Source organism: Chiloscyllium punctatum, chromosome 32 (genome assembly GCF_047496795.1).
Source record: "Chiloscyllium punctatum isolate Juve2018m chromosome 32, sChiPun1.3, whole genome shotgun sequence".
Classification (NCBI taxonomy): Eukaryota; Metazoa; Chordata; class Chondrichthyes; order Orectolobiformes; family Hemiscylliidae; genus Chiloscyllium; species Chiloscyllium punctatum.
Genome location: NC_092770.1, coordinates 61,116,231 through 61,126,501, shown reverse-complemented (window position 1 = coordinate 61,126,501; position 10,271 = coordinate 61,116,231). Strand labels below are relative to the sequence as shown.

General features: G+C 45.8%; 1 protein-coding gene across 3 annotated transcripts in view; it reads right to left on the bottom strand.

The window, feature by feature from the left end:
- Nucleotides 1-4,686: 4,686 nt before the first annotated feature.
- Nucleotides 4,687-10,271, bottom strand: part of large1 (LARGE xylosyl- and glucuronyltransferase 1) — a 498,409-nt gene continuing 492,824 nt past the window's right edge. For all 3 annotated transcript variants that reach the window (XM_072552482.1, XM_072552480.1, XM_072552481.1), the window contains one exon: nt 4,687-8,647. In XM_072552482.1, the coding sequence (XP_072408583.1) occupies nt 8,450-8,647 (198 nt within the window). In that variant the 3' untranslated portion in view covers nt 4,687-8,449. The remainder of the gene's footprint in view (nt 8,648-10,271) is intronic.

Genomic DNA, 10,271 nt, shown 5'->3' with positions numbered 1-10,271 from the left:
AGACTGTACATTTATGGGGAAGTGGTTGGGATGGGGAGTGGAAATAGCTGATTGACTCGTCCAGAGGGTCAGGAGGAGAAAGTGAGGACTGCAGATGCTGGAGGTCAGAGTCAAAAGGTGTGGCGCTGGAAAAGCACAGCCGGTCAGGCAGCATCCGAGTAGCAGGAAAATCGATGTTTCAGGCATAAACCCTTCATCAGGAAGCCCTTCCTGGTGAAGGGCTTATGCCAGAAATGTTGATTCCCCTGCTCCTTGGATACTGCCTGACCTCCTATGCTTTTCCAGCAACACACTCTCGACTCTTCCAGAGGGTCAGCACAGATACAAAGGGAATGGCCTCTCTCTGTACTGGATTCAGTAATGTGTTGTAACCATTTTGAGGATAATGTTTGCACCCACTCTTGATGTTGCTGCTCTAGCCTTTATATTTACAAGTGTTCGACCTGTGACTGGTGACAGAGGGGAGCCCCTGAGTACCATTACTCCTGTTTTCTGTCTGTATATCAGCTTCATTTCAGAGCCAGGAGAGGGGACAATGGCTGATTTTGAACTTTGAACTTCTCTTAGATCTTGTACATTGATGGGCTCTTTGTTTGTGGAAGGCCTGAGTGTTAAGCCTTTGGACCAACACTTACTGTGCAGAAGCAGAAAACCCAAATTCATCACTTTTCAATTTTCACCTTTGAGACTGAGTGAAATGCAGTTCTGTCTGAGTTCCCCTTGTCCAGCATAGCCATCTCTCACGGATACAGGATAATTTGCAGTGTGTTCAGGAGGAACCAGATGTCATGCACAAAGCTGGCATCAACATCAGTAAGACTAAGACAGAGGCCCATTGAGGGAATAACATGTTCACAATAACAGTACAACAGGGGTTATGATCTCTGTATCAATACCGGAGCCTCAAGCAAATTGATATCGGGTAAATAAGATCAGAGAATTGAATGCTTGGCTCAAAAAATGATGTGGGAGGAATGAGTTCCAATTTGTTGGGAACTGGAAAGAATAAGCTGCACTATTGGCCTTTATTTAATGATGCAGGGAAATTCTATGACTGAGACTGTACAGAGGGTTTTAAATTATATATGGGGAGTGGTTCAATTGAAGGGGAGATTTAGAAGGGATTAATGAGAAATAAGAAACTAATAGTGTAGGGTAGTAATACAGGGAATGACAGTCAGAGTAAGACAGCAAGAGTCATAGGTAACAAAGATGAATGCACTTGCAAATCAGACTTGAGTAGGGAAAAGACAAAATTAAAGTTTTTTTAAAAGAATGCATGCAGCATTCATAAAGACGATGAATGAATTGATATCACAAATGAAAATAACTCTGTATGACACGATAGCCATGGCTACAAGGTGATGAAGGCTGGAAGCTGACATTTTGTCATTTAGGAACGGTAGAATGGCTCTCAGCAACAAGTGAGATCAGTGCTGTGTGGGAATCGATTTTAAAATTAAAGTGTAGTTGTTGAGGCAGACAGACCAAACTGAAAAGCAGAAGAGAAAAGGTGAATATCATAAGGAAATTGGCCCTTCCAGTCAATAAACTAACTGAGGTTGGGAAAACAACCTTCTGCGAAACTGATCCTGCTTAAAAGATATATAAAGACACAATCAAGCTAAGCTGAGCGACATCCTTTGGTGCTCTATGAGCAAGGTGAAGAAGACTGAAGAAGTCAAAATCCAGATCAAGAAGCTGACAATTTGTTGCTGTAGCTGTTTGTTACTGGAATATTGCTGGATCTATCCCTTTCCAGACAGAGTTAAACAGGGTCAGCAGGTATGTGCTAGTTGTGGTGAAGATAATGCCTGTGGAACTCAGCTTATGATGGCTGTGATAAAACTAACTCCGAGAAGGATAGGCACTGAAATTCTTTATGAGGAAGACAGAATTTGAAGGACTTTGTGTGATCACCAAAATTTGACTGGGTAGCACGGTGCTTAGTGCTGCTGTCTCACAGCAGCAGGGACCCGGATTCAATTCCACCCTCGGGCGACTGTCTGTGTGGAGTTTGCACATTCTCCTCGTGTCTGCGTGGGTTTCCTCTGACTGCCCGGTTTCCTCCCACGGTCCAAAGATGTGCAGGTCGGGTGAATTGGCCATGGGAAGTGCAGGGTTACAGAGAGATGGTAGAGGGGTGAGTCTGGGTGGGATGTTCTCAAAAAAGGTTGATAAATTCTTAAGCGTAATCTTGCAAGGAATTAAGGGATATGGGGAGAGTGTGGGTAAGTGGCGTTGAAATGCCCATCAGCTATGATTGAATGGTGGAGTGGACTCGATGGGCCTTACTTCCACTCCTATGTCTTATGGTCTCTTCAGAGATTCAGTGTCAACTTGTTGGGCAGAATGGCCTGTTCCCACACTGCAGGGATTCTATGAGCCAATCTCTGTGTAGAAAAAAAAGCCCCTCATATCTTTTTAAAATCTTTCTCATCTCATCTTAAAAATACACCACTTAGTCATGAAATCCCCAACCATAGGGAAAAGACGCCAGCCATTCATCTTATCTATGCCTTTCATTACTTTATAAACATCGATGAGGTCACCTCTTAACCTTCTATACTCCAGCCTATCCTTGTAATTCAAACCCTCCATTCTCAGAAACATCCTGGTAATTCTCTCCTGAACCCTCTCCAGCTTGATAATATCCTTCCCATAACTGGGTGACCAGAACTGGAGGCAATGTTTCAGAAGAGGCCTCTCCAATGTCCTGTAAAACCTCAACATAACGTCACAACTCCTATACTCAAAGGTCTGAGCAATGATGGCAAGCATACTAAATGCCTTCTTAATCACTCCTATCTATATGTGATGCAAACTTCAAAGAATTATGTACCTGAATCCCCAGGCCTCTCTAGTCTGTAACATTACCCGAGGCTCTATGTTTAATTGTGCAAGTCTTGCCTTTGTTTGTTTTACTAAAATGCAATATTTCATATTTATCCAAATTAAACTCCATCTGCCACTCTTCAGCCCATTTGACCCAACTGATCAAGATCTCTTTGTAGTCTTAGGTAACCTTCTTCACTGTCCACCAAACCTGTATTGATATTTCTAGAGGAATTAGATGTGATCATATTCTGAGGAGGCTAGCAAGGGTAGATTCGGAGAGAATGGTCCCCTCATTCGGGGAAGTTTAGAACTAGAGGGCACAATTTCAAAATAAGGGGTCTGCCATTGAAGATGGAGATTCAGGGAAATTTCTTTCCTCAAAGATGTCATTACCTTAGTAACCAGTGAAGGATGGGTCGTTATATTCGAGGCTGGGTCAGACTGATTTTGAATCGACAAGTGAGTCTGACATTGTGAGGAGTTGTTTTGAATGCAGTCTTGTTTGATCCTAAAATAAAACTCAGCCCTGTTGGTTTATTTGCTGAGATCATTTGATAAAGTCCCACATAAGTTTGCAGATGACACGTAAATTGGTGAAGCTGCTGATAGTGCTGATGATTGTGAAAGGATACAGCAGGATGTAGATAGATTGGCAACAGAAATGGCAGATGGCTGGTGGCCCAGTGGTTAGCACTGCAGCCTCACAGCTCCAGGGACCCAGGTTTGATTCCAGCCTCAGGCAACTATCTGTGTGGAGTTTGTATGTTCTCTCTGTGCCTGCGGTGAGTTTCCTCAGGGTGCTCAATCCAAAGATGTGCGGGTCAGGGGAATCGGCCATGCTAAATTGCCCATAGTGTTAGGTGCATTAGTCAGAGGGAAATAGGTCTGGGTGGGTTACTCTTTGGAGGGTCAGTGTGGATTTGTTGGGCCAAAGGGCCTGTTTCTACACTGTAGGGAATCTAATCTAAATCCAATTCAGACAAATGAGAGGTGATGCATTTGTCAAATGTAGCTGTGAATTATACTGTAAATGTCAGAACCCTTAGGAACGTTAACACAGAGATGGATTTGGGCGTGCAGGTCAAAGTTCTCTCAAAGTAGTAACACAGGAGTCCAAGGTGATTAAGGCAGGTGGCATGCTTGCCTTCATCGACTGGGGTATGGAGTACAAGAGTTGGCAAACCATGTTGCAGCTATATAAAACCCTTGTTAGACTGCATTTGGAGTACTGTGTGCAGTTTTGGTCACCACATGCCCAGAATGACGTGGAAGCTTTGGAGGGAGTGCAGAGAAGGTTCATCAGGATGTTGCCTGGTCTCAAGGCCATTGACTCTGAGGAAAGGTCAAAAGGAGTGGATTATTTTCACTGGACAAGATGGCGGCTGAGAGGATACCCGACAGAAGTCTACAAAATTATGAGAGGCATAAATAGGGTGGATAGTCAGAGGCTTTTTCCCAGGGTGGATGTTTCAATTAGTTTTAAGGTTCCAGGTGAGGGTGGGGGGGGGGGAAGGAGTTTAGGGAAGATGTGCGAGGGAAGATTTTCACGTAGAAAGTGGTAGGAGCCTGGAATGCATTGCCAGAAGAGGTGGTGGAAGCAGGCACATTGGTGACATTTACGAGACATCTGGATGGAAAAGGAGGGAATAGAGGGATACGGACTGAATAAGGGCAGAAGGTTTGTTTTGTAGTTTAGTTAGGGCATGAAGATCAGCACAGGCTTGAAGGGCCGAAGGGCCTGTTCCTGTGCTGTATTTCTCTTTAGTTCTTTGTATACAGTTATTGAAAATGTGTGTTATTGAAAGAACATCCTTACTTAAAAAGTAAGATGAACAGTTACAAGTTCCATGGATTTTTAAAAATATTTTTTATTTATTATTCTGTCACTTGCACAATGCCAAAGTCAGAAGACAGTTCTGCCTTGTGCTGATTGACCATTTTTCTCAACAGTCATCCTGCCCATTGTGGTGAAGAGTGAAATTTGTTGTACAATGATTAGAAACAGCTCACCAATCCTGCAGGCCTTTGGCTGTCCTCCAATGGTGCTCCTAGCTGTCCAACCGTCCTCTAATGGGGCACTGTGCTGTCTGACTGTCCACCAATGGTGCTCCTAGCTGTCTGGTCCTCCTCTAATGGTACTCCTCATTGTCTGAGCTTCTCCGATGGAGCAAGGCCTTCTCTGACTATCCTCCAAAGTAATATCAGCTGCTTGTCCCCCAGTAGGGTACTAAACTGTCTGACTGTCCTCCAATGGGGCACCTTGCTGTCCGACTATCAACCAATGGGGCACCTTGCTGTCCCACTATCCCTCAATGAGGCATTGTGCTGTCTATTCATCCACCAATGGTACTCCTAGCTGTCTGTCTGTCCACCAATGGTGCTCCTAGCTGTCTGTCCGTCCACCAATGGTGCTCCTAGCTGTCTGATCCTCCTCGAGTGGTGTTCCAGCTGTCCTGTTGTTCTTCAAATAAAAACTAAAACAACTGCAGATGCTGGAAATCAGAAACAGAAACGGAAATTGAAGGAAAAGCTCGGCAGTTCAGAATTAATGTTTCGGGACCAGTGACCCTTTCTCAGAATGCTCTGCTTCTGTTCAATTTCTGTTTTTGCTTCACTGGTGCTTCTCGCTGGCTGACCCTCCTCCTATGGTGTGAGGCCTTCCCTGACTATCCTTCAGAGTAATAATAGCTGACTATCTTCCAATGGGGCATATAGTGGTCTGACTGTTCATCAATGGAGCATAGTGCTGTCTGACCCACTTCCAATGGTGCTCCTCATTGCCTTTGACTATTCTCCAATTACACTGCCTGCCGACTAACTCTCCTCCAATATTTATTACTTGCAACACCATCCTCCAATTGTTTTCCAAAGGTGTCAGTTTTCTTGTCATACTCTGAGCTGTTCAAAACCCCCCATTAGTGCTCCCAGTTCAACCCCAATAGCTCGATAAAAAGCCCAGCGGCATTCAAAATGCTCCAATAGGTCCAGCACTCTTACTGCTCCACATAATTTCCAGGTTTACAGTTCAATAGCTCTGTGATGAAAACTATTGTCCCAACGATGACAGTCACACTCCGAATAATTGAAGATGACCAACAGCGTAATAACCAGGCCAAAGAATCCTCTTCCTAAATAAACCTGCAGTCAGCTCGTGGGATTTCAGAGTCCGACAGTACCACAAAGGGGTTGAGTAACATTAACAACCTAACAGTTGGATCATTTGGAGAGTACATCATACCCTCCAATTGGATTCTCAAGGATCCTTCACCATGTCCGATTGGGTTCCAGTATTTATTTCTCAAGCTCCAATGGTGCTCTAAATAGTCCTCAGTCCTGTGATTGTCCAGTCTATTACAATACTGTGCTCTGCTCAAAGCAACCTGAGGCTTATATTCCCTAACAATTAGACTACAGTTCTTCCAACATACTCTCCCTGAGGACAAAATAAATTTACAGAAGGGTGCAATTACTTTTTCTACTTGAAAAAGAGTCACATTACTTTGAGGGACACCAAAAAAGGATTGATTTCTCTTTTTGTCAGCCGTCATACTGGTCGTCTTCAAGAATATTTATCCATTGTTGGACAGGGGCAAGGACCTCATGACAAACTCCACATCATCTGACGTGCCTCAGCAGTTTCCAAAGTATGACAAGGTTTCAAATAAGAGCACACGGAAACTAAAATTTTGACCATCTTTTTTAAACAGGATGGCTTCAACGGAAATGTATTGTGATGCAAGTGTCAGTTGCCGGGGGGGAAAGGTCACATTGAAAACTGCGCAGAGAGTCACTGGCACATGGGACTGAGAATTGGCCTGGTAGGTTATTGAATTAATTCTTTCCTCAATACATCATACGCTGTTTACATTATTATAAAATTCTCCCTCAGTTAGAGTGGAGTTCTTGCAGCGAGTCACAAGATAGGTTTGGGCGAAGGTGGTGGTTCAACCTTATTCCCTTGAATATCGATCTTACCATCTTTACTTAGCTACATCCCATGAGCTGCTTACATTATCGTAATGCTCCAAATGAATCACCCCTATTACTAGCAATCCTTCCCACTGGTTGATCTCGATCCACCTCCAGAGATCCAGTCCTAATTATGGCCTGGTCTCAATGAGATGATCCCAGCATGTCAGTGGAAGAGATGGGGGAAAGTTCATACTCTGGGGAGAATTCGCGGAATTTGACTTTTTTTTTTAATCCAAAACATTGTGCAGCTCTTCATTTTTCCAATCCTCGGCTCAGCCTTGACTCGAAAGTCAAGCAGAGCTCTGCATCTTCCACGGTTTCGGTTTGACAGCTGCTAAAGAACCACCCCTACCCTGACCACGTCCCAGCAAATGGTGACATATTTTGGCTTTAACCTCACAAAAAAAGCCTGCCAATTTATTTGATTCCAGTTGACCTCCAGCGAACTCAACAATGTCTCTCACCACCCCCCCCGCCCCCCAGTGACTCTGATACAAGGGCAACCCTTTCTTCGGGTGAGATCTTTGATTTAGGTGTTATTCTCAGGGAGGATCTGCTTTGTTTCCTTTCACAGAGGTCAATACACACTTCATGGCTGTGTTAAGTTTATGCTTGAATTCTCAAAACCAACTCTGGTTATTGGAATCAGCTCAAACTCTCATCGCAACCCAAAGCGACTCCGGCCGCTCAAACTCCAATGACCAAGTGTCTGACCTTCGTAGTATGGCTTCCTCTCACGATTGGACATAGCCACCATGATGTACCCCACCCTCCACAACATGATCCTCCCCTGGGGACCTCACTCTGAAAGGTTTAACTCTGCTTCTTCCTCTCCAGCCCAACATCTTTCAGCCTTTTCTGTTTGCACCTCGGAGCTCCAGTATTTCGCTAATCTCGGGAGCACCCTTAATGGATGCACGGACATTTTGGACAGAGCAAGATTTAGACTGCTCACTGCCTTGGGAGAGGGGTTGACCTTTCTTTTAGGAGCAGGGAAGCCTGGGCTCGCCCCGTGAATTTGCCGCGGGCAGCTGAGGCGTCGTGGAATAGTGGCGGAGTGCCCTAACCATGACAAAAGACCGTCATGGGAAACCAACATGGAGTAGCCTGGCGAAGCTGGTTGCTAAGTTACACCAAGGCAGGAAAGGCACTGCTGTTCCCAGGGCTCTCTGCTGTGTCCCCTCCTGTTCTTGTTAATTTTCCTGTTCGCAAGTGACAGTGTTGAGCTCTTGAAGGCTTGCACTCAAAAGGATGGAGACCCTCGGAATAATCAGGGAGCAATGTTGTGGGGCACTGAACAATCCTGCCCTTCCATCTGGAAAAGGCTCGATGGCCAATAGGGACCTCCCTCAAAGGCAAGACAATAATAAGGTTGGGGGGGGGGGGTGGCGGACCAGCATGGAGGCCTTTAAATAGCAAATGACAGGGATACGTTAACAGTGCCTAGGAGGACCCAAAGTAAGCTCTTGTAAGCACGACTCTTCCACCCAAATCCTGACAGACCGTTGGCGGGTACGCACGTGAATTTTGGTTTCGGTTTTTGCACGACACGCTGTACACAGCACCCCCACCCCATTTCACTCCTCACGGCGGTGGCTGAGTGTTCACGTGGAGTCGGCTGAGGACAGCCTGAGGGGTCTCAGCTGTTGTTTTCAGCAGTCAGGTATTTGAGAGCTGCAAACCCATAGCGGCGAGACATGTCCTGCTGAAACTCCTCCTTCAGCGTCTTCAGGCAGATCCGATATTGCTTGTTGGAGCGGAATTTGGTGATGTCAAAGCTAGGGGCGTGAGGCATGTGGATCATGTAGGCGTTGGGGAGGACGATAAACTCATATTCCTGAAACACAGAGAGTTGGGGGGGGGTGGAAAACATTTGATTAAATGGGTCTGTGCCATTAAAGGAGACTTTAACAATGGCTTTTTAAGCTTGATTGTGAAACCACGAGATGCAAGTTAAAGCATAGAATGCTCGTAAGGAGGAGTCAGACATGGTTCTTAGGACGAAAGGGATCGAAGAGCTTGGGGAGAAAACAGAAATAGGGCACTTAGTTGGATGATCAGCCATGCCGATATTGGGTGGCACGGTGGCTCAGTGGTTAACACTGCTGTCTCAGAGCATCAGGGGCCTGGGTTCAATCCCAGCCTCAGGTAACTATCCAGGTGGAGTTTGCAGACACATTGTCTGCATGAGTTTACACTCACAGTCCAAATGTGTGCTGGTTGGGTGGATTGGCCACAGTAATTGCAGGGCTATGGGGATAGTGTATGGGCTGGGTGGGATGCTGTTCACAGGGTTGGTATTGGGCTGAATGGCCTCTTACTGCACTGTAGAAATTCTATGAATCGTGCAGCAATCTCAAAGGGCTGAATAGCCTACTTCTGTTCTGATTTTCTAATGTCTGAACCCTGCTCAGAATAGTCTGGTGAGGGGAGGCTGCAACTGGGTCTGCAGATACCAGCTCATAGCCCTTTCGTAGCTGGATGATTAGCACTTCAAACACTGTGATGGTGTCCAGCTCACAGGGATATGTCTGATGAGTACAGGGAACCCCTTCTTTCACTCCCCCCAACGCAGTCCTCAAACTGCAGGAGGCTGCACAAAGGTTAAAAGCAGTGACAAAGGTAACAGAAAAACATGTCTTAATGTGAAAGAACCCCACTCGAAAGGGGAGGGAGTCGGGTCTTAAAAGCTTGCTTTGTGCTGAGTACTGCCAACAGTCCAGCAGCTGCCCAAAGTTCAGGAATCTGCTCCCCTTCTTTTATTCACCTCCTCTCCTGCCAAATGCTGAGGTAGACTTCCTCAACAACACAGCCAAGACCTCATGAATGACTCATTACAGTGCTGCCAGGATTGTGGGTTACAGATAATTCACATCCTAGCTTGCCTGACACTCCCTGGGAAGAGTCCAGCACTCAAAACCCTGTGTGCTTTATCTCCATTGGTCCTAGGCAAGTGAGGAGTATTCTAACACACTCCTCCTATAATAGTATCGCACTCCAAAAAAATGAACTTAACCGACTGTGAAGCACTTTGGGATTTCCTAAGATGGTGAAAGGTGCTATGAACAACCAACTCCCTCTTTGACATTCACCATGCACTGTCAGAGCTGTCGCCTTTGGTCAGAAAGTTGAACTGGGCTCTCGAGTGTGGTAGGGTAGGCATAGAAGGAACTATGGTACTATGGGGGCGGCACAGTGGTTCAGTGGTTATCCCTGCAGCCTCTCAGTGCCAGGGACCCGGGTTCAATTCCAGTCTCGGGTGACTGTCTGTGTGGAGTTTGCACATTCTCCCTGTGTCTGTGTGGGTTTTCTCCGGGTGCTCCGGTTTCCTCCCACAGTCCAAAGATGTGCAGGTCAGGTGAATTGGCCATGCTAAATTGCCCATAGTGTTCAGGGATGCGTAGGCTATGTGCATTAGTCAGGGGTAAATATAGAGTAATAGGGTAGGGGAATGGGTCTGG